The following is a 19,297-nucleotide window of genomic DNA, read 5'->3' on the forward strand; positions in this document are numbered from 1 at the left end:
GAAGAAAATAGAAACAGAGACAAAGAAAGAGAGAGAGAGAGAGAGAGAGAGAGAGAGAGAGAGAGAAAGCAAATCATCAGGTCTGGGACTCAAACCATGGTCAGCCATGTGGGAGTCCAGTGCCCCGTACCACCATACCACCTGCAGGCCCCTGGAATTGTATTTTAAAAATCTATCAAGAGAGCTTTCTCTTTAAAGTTATTTACATGTAAATGCTTCAATAAAGTAAAAATTCTTTTTATATAAATGACCATTCTCCCTTTGAATTTTATTATATAGAGTTGGCTCGAATTGAAGTGTGTCTTCATTAAAGAGTAAAGTTTTCTAATGCCTCATTTCTTTTCATTGGGAATACAAAAAGCATTTGGGACCTAAGTACATTTTTATAAAGCTCTAAAAGTTTTATGCAAAGTTTTGACAGAATGCCAATCACTGCTCATTGTCATTATCTTCATGCTTTGAGATAGAATATCTGTAATTTTTTAAAAAAATAATTTTTGTTTGTATTCTAATATCCTTAACCAGGCTACCTCTAACAGGGATTGTCTGGTTTGATTAATAGCTTCTCCATTCAGTCAATTATTTAATCTAGATATATCAGTGCTACTTAAAAATCCTCTTTCTTCCCTATAATTTGTATCTAATTTGTAACTAAATCTTCTAAATTGCACATTCATTATGATTTTCAACCTTCCCCTCTTTTTTTTCTGACTGCTACTACCCTAAAAAAAACACAGGACCTTTCTCTTCTATAGCACTAATGCTCTTGTCTGCCAACCCTTCCTTTTGTTCACATTGTTGTCAATACTATCTTCTTTTTTTATTTTAAAGAATTACTTAACTATATTTGTTTATTTATCTATCTACTTATTTATTTATTTACTTATTTTAATTTGACCAGAGAGGGACAGAGTAAGAGAGAGAGAGAGAGAAAGAGAGGGAAAGTGAGAAAGCAAGCCGCCAGGTCTGGGGCTTGGAACATCTTTTCTAGGTCTGGGACTCAGTTGGTCGAGTGGTTGTCTAGCACCCTTAAACACCATGCTATCTGCCAGGCCGATCAATACCATCTTTTAAGACATGCCTCTATTTCTGTGTCTACTTAAATAAATCAATGCATGTCTCTTAATTGTTACAGAAAATTTCTTGGAGTGATTCTCAAGTACCTTGACAAAGATTCTTTTTTTTTTTTTTTTAGGAATTTTTGCTACAGGGCGTGTACATTTACTGGAGACACAGAGAGAGAGAAGAAGTGAGAAATAACTATTGGAGGATTAGTCATGCCACAATTATTTCTCTTCCATTCTCCTCTCAGGATTTGGGCATATATGTATACACGTCCAGAGTGAGTTTCAAACCTCCAGGTCTGGGATTTCAACTGTTGTCAGCTATATGGGACTCCAGCACCACAATTACTATGCCACCTCCTTACCCTGACAATGATTCTTAAGAAGCATGTCACATCACACCCACTGCTCCTAGTCTCCATTCCAAGCTGTCCATCCACATGCCTTTAATTTCTTGGCATTTTTGTCTTTTTCTATTTCTTATATCTTGACTACTTTTCGTTCAGCTGCCTAATGAATTTTTTTTAACACTTGGTTCAAATTTTGTCTTTTTTGTGACACCTTCATTTTCTGCTTTCTGGTGCTTTTAAGTTGTTTTTGTTTTCCCCAAAGTTCTATGAGAATACTTAATGGGTTGAATTTCAAGAAATAATGAATCTGTCTACCCTGTCAAAGCACAAAGACTTCAAGGCAAGATCTTTGCTATTTTAAGTATTGATTATCCATGTTCACTATAAAGTTAAGTAATTAATCAGTAATATTTTACATCTTAAGATCCTCTGAGAAGCGAGGTAATTTTGAACCTTTTCAAAAACAACTTGATTACATTATTTGGCATTTAATTGATATCTCTTAAAGTTAAAGAGTTTTTTAGTTGAAACATAATCTATAGTTTTTCAGACACTTTTTAAACTGCTAATATTCTCCTTACTTAATTTATTGTGCAATTCTATAGTACAACTAATTTTAAAACAGCATATGGCCTTCTAATCTCTTTGACCACATAAGACAAAATGGCAATGGTCTTAATGTCAAATTTGATACAATACAATCTATATATGCATCAAACTTGGGGATACCTGCCAATTTTATTAGTGACACAAATGCAGTTAATAGATTCTTATTTAAGAAAGCATTTAAAGCATTATTTATAAAGAATAACCCTACAGTGAAAGAGCCTAGTAAATTTTTTTATTCTTTTAAACACTATTCTCCAGGGTTGGAAATAATATGGTTAATATAAAAATAGTATATGCATTATTCTATATCTCCAAAAGTTGTTTCAAATTATATGTTTCTAAAGATAAAGGATAAGACAATAAAGACTGTCAGAAAAGTGAAAACAATTATATTTTCCAATTAGAAGATGGAATTGAAAATACTGCCTTTTCTAAAATAAACAAATTTATTTTCAGACTTGATAAACTTAGATTTTTATGAAGCTTTTTGATTAAATTAAAAAATCAATAAACACTGTCATCTTATATATCAGACTTAGAGGCTAATTTGCTTTCCTCAGAACAATATTTTTTTTGTTGAAGAAACTGGAAATATCATTGATAAATCAATATAAAGTATGTCTACAAAGCAAACATTAAAGACATAAAATACTGCATTTATAATATTAAGCCTGTATCCATGGTGGAGTAATTAAATTGAAGATAAAAAAGAAAACACAGAAAATAAAAAAAAAAAAGGGCACTGAGATAACAGAGTCGCATCTTTAAAAATAACGTGTAAGGTTAGAGGAAGAAAAGAGAATGGAAATACATGGACTAGTTTCACTGACCTATTTTTTCATTGACATTTATTATTGAATGAGTCAGTGAGAAAGGTTTTGTATAAAATATAAAGAAATTTTTTACAAATTAATAACTTTTTTGACATTTATTTATTTGCTTATGCATTTATTTGCTGTGATTTTGAAGTTGCCCTGTCTGGGACCCAAACCTCCAGCCATGTGGGAATCCAGCACCAGAACCACCATCCACCTGCTGGCCCTACAAATCGTTAGCTTCAAGCCAGCCGAACAGAGACTTTAAGACTGAATTCCACAAAACAATAACCAAACAGATCAATGGAATGAATTGGTTGGGGGGCATTCAGAAATACTGAAACTATATATGGGTCAAATTGAGGTAATATAATTTATAGATGTTAGTTTTGTTCTTTTATTCCCACTTACATTTTCCCCAAATATAATCTGGAAAAAGGTTTAGATTGTACTTCTATAAGTGCAAAACAGTTTATGTTGTTTATCTTATTAGTATGATCAGATTATTCCATACCATGTGGGATAAAAGCTATTTCATAGCCACTGGTTCATTTCTGTCACTGAGTTATTAACTTGGAAGTCTTTGACTTATATAGACCCCTATTTAAGGAGATCATCCTTGAAGTTTCAAAAATATCAAAGGCGGAACCAGCAGTTAGTGTAATGGCTATGTCGCTGGACTCCCACACAGTCGACTGCAATTCGCGTCCCGGACCTGGTGGCTTAAAACTCACGCCGGGTGCGTGTGCGTGTGTGCCCAAGATCCTGAGAAGAGAACGGAGGAGAAGGGATTGCGGCGTGACCGGCCCCACTGGGGGGGTGATTTCTCACTTTCTGTCTCTATGTCTCTCTCTGTCCATCTGGTAAGCGCACGCACCCTATAGCAAAAAACCTCTCCAAAAAAAAAAAAAAAATCTAACGCATTTGTGGTAAGAGCAGTCATGATGTGGCCCTCGAGAATGATTGTTACAGTCCTGATAAAATGAAAGAATGCAAGCAAACCATCAAATACTAGAAGCTATTTTTTTCTTTCAATAAGACAGTCAGATATAGCAAATATTTCCCAACTAATGATTTGAAATTATGAAAATGATAAGTAAAAGCAGAAAATTAGACAAATGAAAACAGAATTGCTCTAGTACTATAAACTATAAAAGTAAACAAGCTGTATTGGAAAAAGACATACAAACTTACAGTTGTAGTGTAAGCAGCTTCTGGATCGTCTTCTAGTACTCGGGAGAGACCAAAATCCGAAACTTTACATACTAAGTTGCTGTTGACCAATATATTCCGAGCTGCTAAGTCCCGATGAACATAACCCATATCAGAAAGATACTTCATGCCTGATGCAATGCCTCGGAGCATACCGACTAACTGGATGACTGTGAAATGGCCATCATGTTTCTGCAAGAAAATCGCAATGATTAAGTCGATTTACTGTGGTGCAATGTGCGTATGCATGTGTATGTATGTATGCATGTATGTTCTAAATAAGCCCTGGAATTTATTTACTGGATCCAATGAAGATAAGCACCCAGTCTGCTGACTATTGACGGTTTTCATAAAGGAATGTAAGCATCTGTTTGACACTTAAAGGAAAAGGAAAATCTAGCTGGAAGTGAAAAGAAACAAAACAAAGGACACAAGAGAACCGAACAAATTAACTTCCAGAAAAACGTGATTTCTAATAGTATAGGTAATAGGAGGCGAATAAAGTTCATATCAAGTCAGAACAAAGGTTACCAACGATATTGACTCAACTGTCCGTAACTGTAAACTTTGGCCCGGTTGTCCGGGCAGACAGGACAGCAAAGCCCATGGCTGGAGGAGCCTGTGTAGTAACTGCAATACTGTAAAAAAATGGTGGTTAGGCCAGACTGCTCAGGGAAATGAGAGTGGTGGCCTAAACAAGAAGAAAGTTTAAGAAGGCTGCAATGGAAAGAAACACACACACATACACACACACACACACACACACACACACACATACACACATACACCCAAGAAAATAGAAAATAGATTTTTTTCTATTTTTAAAAATTATGTAATCATATAGAAAAGAAGTCACTGGTAATCAACTGAGAATTGTACTATTTTAACTCCTGGTTAGAAGAAGCAAGTTAAATAATGTGAAAACTAAGCCAGGTATATATTATACGTTATATTCAATTACATCTATTTCCTTCTACCTTGATTTAAAAATAATGTAATTTTTAGAATGCTGTCCCCCCTCCCCCAATGTAGTGGTTAAGGGAGGCAGGTGTCAAATGGCCAACCACGCAGTTTGAATTCAGAGTCGATGACATGAAAAACATGCTGGGTATGAGTGTATACTTAAAATCTTGACAGGATGGAAAAACAGAATATGGCATGACCATGTCCCATGGGGATGGGATGTTATGTCTCTCTGTCCTTTGCCCTCACTGTCTTTCTCTGGCAAGGGCAGGAGCCCTCTAGCAAAATAAATAGAATTTAGAGTACCTTAAAATAATGTATGTTTTTTACAGAAAGAGTAAAAAAATTAAATGATTTATGTATGACATATGCACCAAGACTAGATACAATGATACTGTTGAAATGGAAATGAAGATTTTAAGTTTGAAAAATAATGCATATTTTTCTACTTAGTTATTTGGATATTGTTTTCTTTAGTGAAGTTATGGAGCTAAATGAAAAATAAAATCTCAAGTTGCTTTTACACATCAGGCAAAGTTTACTTGTGTAGAAAATTATAAATAAATATCTAGTAAGACCCTATAAAGCTATATTACTTTGTACATACTTGTATTATATAGATACACAAATAAGTGTATCTTAATAACATTAAAGCATTTTTCATGGCTATCTTATTTAAAACTGTAGCATAGCTTATGTAAGGTATAATCTAACAATATGTGTCATAGTGACAAGTTTCTAAGACTATGATAATTTACTGGCCAGCAAATGAATAAGCGTATACTATACATGAAATAAACTTTGTTTAACGGTATTAAGTTATCTCCCTGAGAGTGCTCTGATATCTCCCGACTCAAGTGCAGAGTAAAGAAAAGAGACCTCTCTTAAAAGAAACACTTTTACGGTCAGGGTATCCATTTAAGCAGGCTCTTCTGTATAATTAATGTGGAAGAGATAACCTAGTAGAGAAAATCTCTGGTGTTATTAGCTCTTTATGTTTCCAATCCATCTTCTCAGACAGCACACCATTAGATAAAATCTTCCTCTTTCATCATGTACTATACTACTTCTCCTCTACTGGAAATCTCAAAACCTCAGAGTAGAACGGAAAGAATAAATTCTTTTGGCTTAGAAAGGATTACATTGCATTTGAAAGGTGGCTCTTTCAAAAAATGAAGTTGCCTCACATCACAGTTCTTGTCAAGTGGAGTTTCAAAGTAGTAGGGAATGTTCATGGACCATCTGAAAACTAAAGAGTTCTGCGGTTTCTATACTTGCACAGGGGAAAGGGACATCTGGTCCAGAGTTATAGAGAGAATCACATGTAAAACACACTACAAGGCTCTGGACTTAAACAATACTTAATATTTAATAAATCCCTGGTATTATAATTATGTATCTATAATTTTAATATGAGTGAGGAAATTCTCTTCTTGCTTCCTAAAATATGAATCGTCAACGTAAGTTCTCACATGCATAAAGGGACAGAGTTACTTTTAGAATTTTCATTGCCCCTAAAAGGAACCTTACACTCATGAGCAATTACTCCCCACTTTTCCCCAACTCCCCCACTACTCTAATCAACCGCTCATCGACTTCCTATCTCTATAGATTTGCCTGTTCTGAATAACTTCTTAGAAATGGAATTATACAGTACAGGGTACTTTGTGACCATCTTCTTTTACTTAGCATAACATTTTTAAGGCTCATCTATTGGGTTGTTGAAAAATCATGATGTGCTTTTTTCATGTTTTTCTATGCAAAAAGGCATCATGACTTTTTCTGATGACCCAATATATTGCAGCATGTATTGGTATTTTATATCTCATTGCTTAATAATTTTTTAGTTCTTGTGTTTACTCATGAATCATTGATCAACTTTGGGTTACTTCCCCTTTTTGACTATTATGCAAGTTATTTTTTAAATTATTTTAAGTATTCTTATTACCAGCAATTCAAGATTCTTGGATTCATTGCTTTCATATAAACCACATGACAATTGGGGTTGCAAATAATGATAAGTGCCATTAAAAATAAGGTTTTGCTATGTGAAAAGAATTTGAAGTATTTTCTGTATGTCTTCCCATGAGACTCTACAGTGTAGTATATTTATTTCTAATTAACTTGGCCAAGACTTTCGAGGGCCCAGGAGGTCAAAACTATTTTCATAATAGTATTAAAATGTGGATCTGCTTTTTGCACTAGGTTGATTTTTTTCCAAATTAATGAATAACTTTATTTCTTACATTTTAAGGTTGATGAAAAGCCATTAGTTAATCCTATGAAAGAAAACCCAACATTTCAAATGAAAAGAATAATTAACTCTATATTTACTCATTAAATACTATTTAAATTTTCTAAAACACAATTTGAAAACATTCAGGATGCATTTTTAATTTCAGTACAATGGATTTAAGACCAAGTACACACATTACATACATGAGGGCTCATCATCATCATCTTCGTCTTCACGTTTTCTTTTCAATACACTTGATGACTCATTAGTATTATTTTGTGATGACACCGTTAGTGGTCAGAAGAATATTTTTGGACCTAATTAATGACGGCTTCATCAGAACATTCTGAACTGCTGGTGTTGCAGGAATTGATGCTTTCATGGCAGGGGCTGCGGTATAGGCATCTGTACTGTAAATCTTTGCCCTGTGAGAGACATTGGAATCCCTACCATAGTTGAAACAGACATGGTTTGTGGGGTTGGTGTGCCCAGTGTGGGAGTACTTGATCTGCTAGTAACTGAACCAACACTTAACTGTGGAACTGTTATTCTTCCTGCAGAAGTAGATGCCTTTTTTTTTTGTAAAGACTTAAGCCTATAGTTTGGAGCTGTTAAACAATATCTATCAGGTGGCAATCTAGGATCTGAATGTGGCTTGGTCAATGACAAAGGGGTTTGATTTCTTTGCCTTGCAATGTCTACTGAAAAATATCTTGGGGGAGGGGAGGTAAAAGTTTGGTCAACATGACACTGGGTTGCCAATCACACATCATCTGCAACAGCAGCTTCCTTAGCGTGGCTTGAATAAATTTTTGCATCATCTAGAAATGTGATCACATATCAGAAGGCAAACTCCAACATCCGGTTTATAACTTGGCTCATATTCTGTAATCCCCATATAATCCTTCAGGATGTGTGCTATTATCTGTGCATCTTTCGGCATGCTCTTGGGAGAAGTCATCTTGCCAGACTCCACGATATCCGGTGATCAGATCAGACTTCTCGAGCTAAATCACCCACGTTAGTGTATTTCAGCCCTGATCTTGATGCAAGTTCTTTGCTTCACGTGGTTTTTCCAACCCATGGTGTACCGGTGAGCAAGATGTTAGGAAGCACCATAGTCTTCGTGGCAATAGTTCCCGGTGCCTCTGGTCAGGCACTGCCAGGAGTCTGATTTGTGTATTAAAGATACTAAATCTCTGATGGGTGAAACCTTAGGAGCCTTAATATGAATAAACAGAGTAGCACTATATCAGACTCTACTAACCTCCTTTGCCACCGGCACTCACAGGAAAAAAAAGGAAAAAAGTAGTTCTTTTTAAGAATGTCCTTGGTGAAGCAGTATAACTTAATATTTTTGAACTTTAATATACTCTCAAGATCAACACCTATATGAAAGAGAAGAAATCAGAATGGGATAGCTAGAAAAGGCAAAGACCAGTGCATCGGTAAGAATGACCTTCATCTATTCCATGGTACGTTCTGAATTTGGAATAAACCTTCAGAGTGGCCCTAAATTATGGGAAAAGGGATGGTCCCTCATACTAACAAATCAATCATTCATTATATTTACCCCTATAAAGAGTCATGGCCTTGGATGAGTGCCCAAGTCAAGGGCATTTCCCAGAGAGGAACAGTTAAGAGCTCTTCCCAATGAATCTATTGCTTCCTTTTTATAATTGGTGTTCCAGAGAACTCAAACCGTGACAATCTGAGTATCTGTCTATCTATTGTTCATAAAATGGGAATTTTTGTGAAAGAGAAACTTCAAAAATAATTCTAAATTGGATTGGGAAGGAATATTTCATTGCTATCACATTATTCTAGTGAAAAAATATAACTTTTTTTTTTTTGGAGAGGTTTTTGCTATAGGGTGCGTGCGCTCGCCAGACAGACAGCGAAAAACCACCTCCCAGGAGGGACGGCCATGCCACAATCCCTTCTCCTCCATTCTCTTGGGATCTTGGGCACGCACACACATGTGCCCGGAGTGAGTTTTAAGCCACCGGTTCCGGGACGTGAACCGCGGTTGACTACGTGGGAGTCATAGCCATTACACTAACTGCTGGTCCCAAAATATAACTAACATTTAAGAACACTATAAACAGCCTCTCTGAGCTATTTACAGGTATTGTCTCATTTAAACCTCACAAAAACTGTGTGATGTCAGTGTACTTATCATCTCCATCTGTGGATGGTTTAAACTGAAGCACAAGCAGATTTTATAATCTAGTAAGTGCTAGAGTTATGGTTTGTACACAGACCATCTAATTTTAGAGCCTGTATTTTTTACATATTGGACTTGTCAAGAAAGAGGTGGCCCTAAACTTTACTTCAGTCTGGGATGGTTTGGGTAGCATAATTAGGCATGATAAAGCAAGGTCAAAGAAATCCTCCAAGACCATTTAACCAAAAACAAAAACACTCCAGTAAACCAACAAATGAGGATCTATTGATCTGTGTGATATGGAGAAGAATAGCCCCATCTATTCATTCATGAGGTATGGCACAAAAGTATTTCTCTACAAATGATACAATTCTTTTCTTCAGACTAAATCTACATTCTTTTACTAGTTCTTGTCAACATGGCCTGCTGAAGTTTTGTTTAAGACATTGGTTTTACTGAATATGGTTAACAAATGGTGACCAAATGAAATAACCTTTGATACTATCTTGCAGTGTACTTGTTGTTATTGCTAGATTATAGCTATTGTCTTGGATAAAACAGACTATTTTCTTTTCTTACATTACGACTTGGGTTTTATCCTTTTTATGTAGCAGTTTTATTACAGCATCCACTATTCTGCCATGCACTGTGTCAGTGCTCGATAAATATTAATTCAAATTGAATTGAATTGTTTATGAGGGGAGGAGGAAAATGTGAGCACACCGAGATTTAATATCTTTGGGCTTCCTTGTGGAGATTAATCAAAAAGCAATGATGAATTTTTTTTAATGACATATGGTTTCTTCCCAGGAAGGCAGATTCAAATGAAAGAGAGCGAATGTGACATATTTGCACACTGCATCTCAGAACTTCGTAGATAGAAGTCAGTGTTTTCATTCTTCTCTTCTTTTGTTCTTTCTTTTTTTTTTTCTTTCATTTATTTATTTTTACATTTTTCCACAAACATTTACTTTACATATCAAAAAATTTTAGCTCATACTCCATAGTTCTTGACAGTTTACAAACAACTTTCAAAATTTCAAATCTTTTGCTCTTTCAACCTGACTGTGAGAGACATGGAATTTACCCTCTAACTGACAGAAAGGGCGAGCCTGATTGGAAGGGGGTTCCTAATGCCATGCATAATAATGCCTGCTCTTTTTGAAAGCTGCAGAGCTCCCTCAAACCCTTCACCACAGCGTCCCCCTCTGAGCAGTCACTGGCATGTCACATCATCTCTGCAGTAACACAAGCTCTTCATGATGGTTTTCAAGGCCCTGCCTCATGCATGGTAATTCACAGACATTTTAAGCATCTCAGTCTCCGTTCATCTTAGGCTAAGCTCACGTACTTAGCCTGGCCTTAGGACAAATGTAGGATTTGAGTCCTGCTGTCGTGACGCAATCACATTAATGTTTATTTAACACTTTCCTATATTAAATAAATTCAAATCATGAGAAAACACAAATCTCATCCTGTCACTTGCTTAAAACCCTTCAATAATTTCCAATGACAGAGTAAAATGCAGTGTCTTTGGCAGGAATACACAAACCTGATCTTTGCTTTTATTTTTAATATGTGCATATGTGTCTGTCTCTCACCCTAGCTTGGACATAATCTCATCTCTGGCAGTGAGCATCCCTTGTTTTGCACATTTTTGTAATCTTATGGTCTAGTGTTATGTCTGCCACACAGTAGACACCTGATACACATTCACTGGATTGAACTGAACTGAATTTATTTATTTTCTCTTCGAATTTTTAGTAAGTAGTAAGATATTTTCTTGATTTTTCATGGAAAGTTATATTTTGTGTAGGAGATTCTCTGAGATCATGAATGAACCAAACAGTATTTCTTTTTTCCTCTTTAAAATCTATCCATTTATATCTTCCATTTGTCAGGAAAAGAGAGAGAGAGGAAGAAAATGACCCCCCTCCCCCCAAGATCTTGATGTCCCGTCTTAGCCAGCCCCAGATTATGGGCAAGAGCACATGCCAGCATACTGGGGAAGGCTCTGGCTGTGAACCTGGAACCCTCCCATGGGGGTCAGCCTTGCAAGGCTTTTGCTTTATTGCTGTGCCATTGGCTGACCCTCACACTAAAAAAGTATTGAAGTATTGATTATCCTTGAGTCATCTCCAATTTTTTTTTTAAGAGAGATTTTTGCAATAGGGCATGTGTGTTCACTAGAGAGACAGAGACAAAGAAAGTGAGAAATCACCCCCCACCCCTCAAGGATAATGGTCACACCATAATCCCTTCTCTGTCATTATCCTCTCAGGATCCTGGGTATGCATGCACAGGCGCCCAGTTTGAGTTTTAAGCCGCCTGATCTGGGACTCGAACTGCAGTTGACTATATGGGAGTCCAGTGACATGACTATTATGCCATGAGCTGGTCCCAGCCATGTCCAATTTCAAGGGCAATACCCTTTGATTATGACTATCAGATCTCACATTTTGATAACAGTGAGGAAAAGAGGTCAGATACCTTACATAGATTTCTTTCTAGATCTTTATTAGAGAATCATAATGATATTGAACCCAGAAATCAGAGTTTTAAAGACTATTAAAGAACTGTGGACCATAATATAATTCACTGTCCTCAAACTTCTGTGCTAAAAAATGTGCAATACTCTCTCTATAAAGCAGATAATTATAATAATTCCATCTCCTATAAAGGTTAAATATGACTGATAAATAATACTACGTAGTGGATAATAAACCGCTATTTTAAAATAGAGTTTAAAAAATTGCATGTCACTCATTCAACAAATATCTACAAAGGGTCCAATTCACAATGCAGTGCTTTGATTATCTGCAATAAATAAATCAGATTCCGAAGATTCTTCACAAATCTGGTGCAATAAACATGATTGGATAATGACAGCTGAAGCGCTAAAATGAAGCAATGAACGTTTGGTTCATACATGTGTCAAAAGACTTTTTTTGGTTCACCACCATGAGTTATAAGAAAGGGCATTAGCTTTTCAAAACTGAATGACAAAAATAGAAAGTTTAATTTAAGTCTTACACAATTATTACTTCTATACTTCTGACTTGAGCTATGTAAAGGCTATACAGAAAATGTACTTTCCTAGTTTACAAAAAACCAAGATATAGAAACATTTGTGACTGTAAGCCTCTTGTCCCTCTGCTTCTATGTTGCTGGAGGCCATTCTGAGAAAACCAGATGTCAGAGACACAATGGATTTCTAGGGAGAAAAGGGAAGCATTTATGAAGAGCCGCAGCAACAGAGAGAAGTTGACTGACCTCCGGGCTCCTGATCATCCTTTGGTCCCAAAATATCCTCACCCAGACTGTCCACATGTTCTTAGTACTTTAGGCTTTGCTACCTGCAATCCTGCTATTACATTTCTTTAATTTTTATTAATTGCCTAGGGCACATGCACTCATCACAGAGAGACAGAGAGATGGGGACAGTGGGGAGGGGTAGAAAGCACCTCCAATGAAGCATGGTCACACTACAATCTCCTTTTTTCTATTCTTCATCCCTTGGGACCTTGAACAAGCATTCACTTATGTCTAGCATTTCTCTTAAGCCACCACGGCTGGGAATGAACCAGGGCTCCATTTGGGATCCAACTTCCTCGTCCAACAGGCAACTGGGCTGGCCTACTATCAAATTTCTACTTGGGTTTACAAAAGATGCACAATCATCTGGGGGAATGAGATTACTATTTGTGCATCATATACTAGTACAAATTAGTGTAACCTTATGTCTGTATCCAGCTAAGATCTGTGCCAATGAGAGAATGGGGACTTTGATATAGATGGGGTGATGTGCAGGTTACAGGTTATTTTACGAGATGGAAAAAAATAAAAAGTTAGCTAGGGGTAAAGGAGGGATATAGATACAATCTCACATGGGATTTATAAGAGTTGAATATTTAAAAGTTGAATATTTCAGGATCTGTGAAGAGGACATAAAGAAAGAGGATGATGATATAAAAGATGGACTTTAAAACATTTTTACTTAGGGCACGTCATGTAGAGGGCAAGAAAATACACTTTTCCCAGTTTTGAAGAAAACTCCTGGCCTTCTTCCGCATTGGAAGTCATACCTTTCAACTGTAGTCTCTAGCTGTCTTAAAGAGGCTTTCACAGGTCTACCTAGGGATTTAAGCAATATTTCAAAAAAATATTTATGGGAAAATGCATTCCGAATTCTGAACAATTGATTTATAAATGACTTCGCAGAAAACCGTCCTTGGAGGGTTACTTCAGTAACTTAAGTTTAAAGTTAAAATTTAGGTTTTCTGTTTCTAAATTAGAAAGTTGACCAAGCTATGACTTCCTAAAACTCTCTTGAATTTGAAAAATAAATGGCTAGGGTTATATATAGACTTGAGAGACCAAATCACTCTTGTTTAAAAATAATCATTGAATAAATAAGAGTCTATATTTCATTTTTACTGAACACCATCTTGGTTCTTGTGGTCTATTTGAAAATCTTAGTACAACTTCCTGTGGAATATTTATTAATTCCTTCAAAGTGTTTTCTCTTGGACCTACCATGGACCTTGAACTTAAGTTAGGTAGAGTTATAGTTACAGATGAAAGAGGCCACCAGAGTAGAATCAGAAATTTCAGTCATAAGGAAACTAAAAATGTCATTTCTAATACACTTTTAAAATCTAGGAAGAAAAGAAATAGATACAGATTTGTGAAACATAGCAGGTGGATTTCAGAATTACATTTTAAGAGCTTAAAATAAATCTGAATATAATATAGCTTTAGTTTTAAAAGCTTACTACCAAATTTCCTTTTTTTCTTAAGTTTTTGCTTAGGCTCATATGAAGGTAATCTATACCAGTTACTGCATGCTGCATTTATATAAAGTAAAGAAAATATAAAGGTGAAATTTGGGGCTGGGTGTCACAGAACACCATCCTCTTAATGAAGCATTATTAGCATGTAAGTATCACCCAGGGAAGTTTTTGTAAAATTTATCTGCTTGAGTTATCATGTGAGTCTTGTAAAATCTTTGTAGGATGATCTTTCTGCTTTTCAGGCATGGTTGAGATGCACAAGTTTCAGATTTAATATTTAGTTTTGTAAATCCAGAGTCTCCTGTATGGTCCAAATGTAGGGATAGTAATGATGGTACAAGTGTTTAGAAAAATGCATGTAATTTCTGTATATATTAGCATAATTATAACTTAAACTCTAATTTGAAAAATCAGTATAAAGTTCTCTGTGTAAGAGGAGAATTAACAAGGAGAATTATAAAGTAATGGTAATACATACCATCCTATACATTATAGTATTAAAATATATAAGGAGATGGGCCAGAAGGTGGTATGGTGGTTAAGGCACTAGACTCCCACATAGTTGTCTGCAGTTTGAGTCCTGAATCCCATGGCATGAAACTCATGCCAGGCAGGTGTGTATGTATTCCTAAAATCCTGAGAGGAAAACTAAGGAGAAGAGATTGAAACATGGCCATCCCCTCTTGGGAGAGGGGTGAGCACATACACCCTATAGCAAAAATTATAAAAAAAATTTAAAAAGGTAACTTTGGGCAATTGAATGATGATTCTCTAACCCCTTTAAAACTGAAAGACTGGAAGATATAACAACAGAGATGTCAAGTGTAGATACCAGAGACAGTGTAGTAGAGGGTAAAGAGTGGGAGTTAGGAGGGAGGGGTTCAGGAAAAAAATATTTAACAGACACACAATGGGGAGTTATCTGTAGAAGATACAATGCATGCATACTTAGAAAAAAACGTTATATGCTGTTAAGATGTACAATGAGTAAATGCAAAAAATTAATTTAAAAATAAAGGAAAAACTAAATTACTACCTTACCAAAAAATTAAAACTTTTATGTCATAGGTAAAACAAACAGAATAACAAAAACAGGCTTTTATTTTATTTCTTTATTCATTGATATACTTCCAATTCTGAGGTCACCACTAACATCCAAATTCATTCTTTAAATTAAAAACACATATTTTGAGTTTGTGTGTTTGTGTAGAAAGCATTGATGTGTCTTCCTGCCTTGAAAAAAGAGAGAAAAAAAAGTTCAGCCATCTTTAAGCTTAGTTCTAAGCACACTATGCTTTCATGTATTTGGACGCTTAGTATCACATTAATTTTAGACTAATATTTGGCATTAAGTTGGCACAGGTATGGCAAGTAATTTCATTTTTGTTTTGAAATTTCATGTTTTCCCTTAAAAATGTAATTAAGATGTGATTCACCTATAATTTTTTATGGGTTATAAGTAATTACTGGTGGGTAAGTGCAATTTTTTTCACTATCGATTATGAAATGAATATGATGTAGATTAAGCTCATGCTTATGTCTAGGTACAAACATAAACACAGGCCCACAATTTACAAGAAAAATGTGCTAATAAAATATAGCTCTCATTATTAATAAATAACTACCATAAGGTAAAATGCCATCTTTACTAGATTTATACTATGGGTACATAAATATTTAAAAGATCCCTTTAATTTTTTAAATTAATATTTGCTTTGCATTTGTTCAAGGAAACTCTTTTAAAAGGACTTGCATAGCTTTTGAAATGCTGATATAAACTTAAATGTATTATTTACATACTCATGTTCTTGAGTTATATCTAGATATTATTTTAAAGGGTGAAAATGAAAACTATTTTTAGCCACTTGAATAAAGCAGACCAGAAAGTAACAGAAAAACAACTTAAAAACTCTCAGGGACATCTGAAATATACTATTTATAGTGCACTATATAGTGTACCATAATAATATGCTATAATAATAAATGATGATGTATGGATGGATGCATCACTAGGTGACAGACACTGTTCTAGGAGTTTTATGTCTATTAGTATTTAGTATTGCAATACTCTCAATTGCCTTTGGAAGCAGTTATTGCCTATAATTAACTTAATTTTATGGATGAGAGTTGTCCTTGAAACTTCTCTTTCTTTTACCGATTTCCCTAATATGTCTCAGAATCTGCCCATTCCCCATTCAGCTCCACCATGACTATCCTTGTCTAAGCCACCATGCTCTTATACCTGGATTATTGCAAAACCTCCAAAGTTCCCCACATCCATTTCTGCCACACTGAATTCTCTTCACAAGACAGCAACCAGAATGATCCTTTTAAAATACAGTTAGATCATTATGTGTGTCTCTATTCCAAACTTAATGTTTCCATATTACCCAGAGGTCAAAATTATAACAAGGATCTAAAAGGGCCCACTTAGTAGTTTCCCAATCTGGCTACATATGGGACTCAATTGGTAGAACTTACAACAAATATCATTTTGTGTCCAATCCTGAGAGATTCTGATTTAATTGTTTTGGGGTGCAGCCTGAAACATATTATGTTAAAAAGTTTCCACATGAGATAATTACAACGTGCAGTCAAGGTTGAGAGCCATTGCATCTAAGATCTACACCCCTTCTGGCCTCCATCAACTCTCTGACTTCACATCTGCTACCACTTTTTCCTTTGCATGCTTCACAGTTGTCACAATGATAGAGTGACTATTTTATCTTCACTGAAGAATGAAAGGTTATATTTAGAACCAGATGGTGGTGCAATGGTAACACAACACTCTGTGAAGTTGACCCACAAAGAAAGGCCCTCAGTTCACCTCTGGAGATCTCCTTAAACATGTGAGGAATGTGTGGGCCCATCATCTGGGGCTAGCTGAAGCTGGGGGTGGATCGCAGTGTCAAGATTCTGCAAGGGAGACTGTATCCTCTCTCTCTCTCTCTTTTATTTTTTTTGCTCATGGAATAAATACGACTTTGAAAAAGGGTCATGCTTAATAATTATGAAGGGATAACAAGCATGAATTGGCACAGTCTTAGTTAAAAAACAAGCATATGGTCACTGGGTGTAAAGACTTGTGATTCCATAGAAACAAAATGCTCCCACTTCAGGGGCATGGGTACTTGCTTTTTCTACTCCCTGAAATACTTTGCCCCAGGTATTCACTTGGTTTGCTTCCTTACCTTCTGATCTTTACTCAAATGTAACTCTTCAATGAGACTTTTGCTGTCTACTCAATTTAATGATGAAATCTACATTCATCCCCACATGTACTTGCCCTGATCTATTTTTCTCCACAGTCATAAGAGCAGTTGATGTACCAAATATTTTGCTGAATTATTTATTTCTTTTCCCACTAGATCTTTAATTTCTACTTTGTTCACTTCTCTATTCCAACATCCAGACAGTATCTAGCTTAATGTAGTCAGTACATATTTGTACACAAAAAAAAAGAATGAATCATTTATTATCTGCTCCACTCTGGGCAAGCTATATGACTTGCTTTGCCTTAATTTCTTTATTGGTAAAATGGGGATAACGGTAATACCTAACCATAGTGAAATTGTAAGCAATCAGTGAGTTAAGGCTTGGGATTGAATGCTCAATTCATAGAAGGCACACATAGTTGTTAGTTAAATTACTTAATTAAAGATATTAATCTTCATTTTTACTTTAGCCACTGGCTACTAGGCAGGCACCTGGAACCTGTCATCACTGAAACTCTTTCATGTCCGAAATCTACACATCAATCTAGAGTCATGTTGATAAACCTAGTCTTTGGGAAAAAATTAAAATTAAAATTAAAGTGCACTGACTTGTAGCATTTACCAGTTTCTGTGGTGTAAACTCTCCTATCATGGCAAACTTTAAACTACACTGAGCTCACAAAATTCTTGACTATTTAATAATCATTCTTGCAAACTGGTTATGACCTAGCTCTTGCACACCACTGCCAATATCCTACTTTCTAGCCACATACTTTTTCTTTCAGCCCTCTTACCCTAATACACAACTATACCTTTTCATTTTTCTCAATAAAGACTTCCAGTACATAAAATTTGTACTGATTTTAAGTCTATTGCTTCTGTATTTCCTTCTTCATAACGAATGAAGTCTCTTGTTGCTTACCTAAAAGACCCTTTTACTACCACTACCAATTCCCTTTTAGTATCTTGTTTTTCTTGTTATACCTGTCTATAAATCATAGTTTTTATATCTTTACATTTTTGTTTAGGGAATTGAGCATTTATGTAGAAAATTAGATAAACATGTATGCCACTGCCATAACACCGGTATGTTCTCCAACATCAGCTGGACGTTAGTATGACTAGTTAATTATTTTATTTTCTCCAGGATCAAAGATGGAGAGGTTTGGAGGAAGAGTGAATATAACCATTACAAATAATTAGGTCAACAGGCCAGAAGATTCTCCTTCTCTAATATAGTGCATATTATTCAAAACCTTGGTTAGACTGGCTATGATCAATACAAATAAAGAACAAGTCCTGGTAAAGCTGTAGTTAAAACAGAGCCCTCCTACACTGTTGGTGGGAATGTGAATTATAACAGTATAGCCTCTGTAGAAAACAATATGGGGGTTCCTCAAAAACCTACAAATAGATCTATGATGTGACTCAGTAATCCCATTCCCGGGTAGTTACCCAAAACACGAAAACACTAAATTGATGACTGGACTGAAACAAAATGTGGCACATATACACTATGGAATATTACTTAGCCTTAAGGAATAATGAGACTCTGTCATTTGATTCAAAGTAGATGAATATAAAAGATTTAATGCTAGGTGAGGTAAGCCAGGTTATGAAAGACGAATACTGTATATCACTGGTCAATATATACTGAATGTTTCTACTATGTGACAGAGATGGAAAGATCTAAAGATGTAATAGTAGGAAGTACAAGTGTAGATACCAAAGAATGTATGAGAGGGGAGTGGATAGTAGAAGGTGGGTAGGAGAATGTCATTGAAGAAACACTTAATAGACACAAGAATATAAAGTTCTCTGTTGAAAACAATATACATGATAATATCCTTGATTTGACTGTCATGTACTGCAT

The 19,297-nt window shown here is 35.5% G+C and overlaps 1 protein-coding gene and 1 pseudogene across 1 annotated transcript in view; both read right to left on the minus strand.

The window, feature by feature from the left end:
* EPHA6 (EPH receptor A6) overlaps positions 1–19,297 on the minus strand; it is a 983,118-nt gene that overhangs the window by 126,249 nt on the left and 837,572 nt on the right. The window contains exon 15 of the mRNA XM_027769481.1: positions 4,033–4,242. Coding sequence (XP_027625282.1) covers positions 4,033–4,242 — 210 coding nt within the window. The remainder of the gene's footprint in view (positions 1–4,032; positions 4,243–19,297) is intronic.
* On the minus strand, positions 4,578–16,490 carry LOC102481310 (transcription initiation factor TFIID subunit 9-like; annotated as a pseudogene).

The sequence above is a fragment of the Tupaia chinensis genome, unplaced genomic scaffold (genome assembly GCF_000334495.1).
Source record: "Tupaia chinensis unplaced genomic scaffold, TupChi_1.0 Scaffold149851_1, whole genome shotgun sequence".
Lineage (NCBI taxonomy): Eukaryota > Metazoa > Chordata > Mammalia > Scandentia > Tupaiidae > Tupaia > Tupaia belangeri.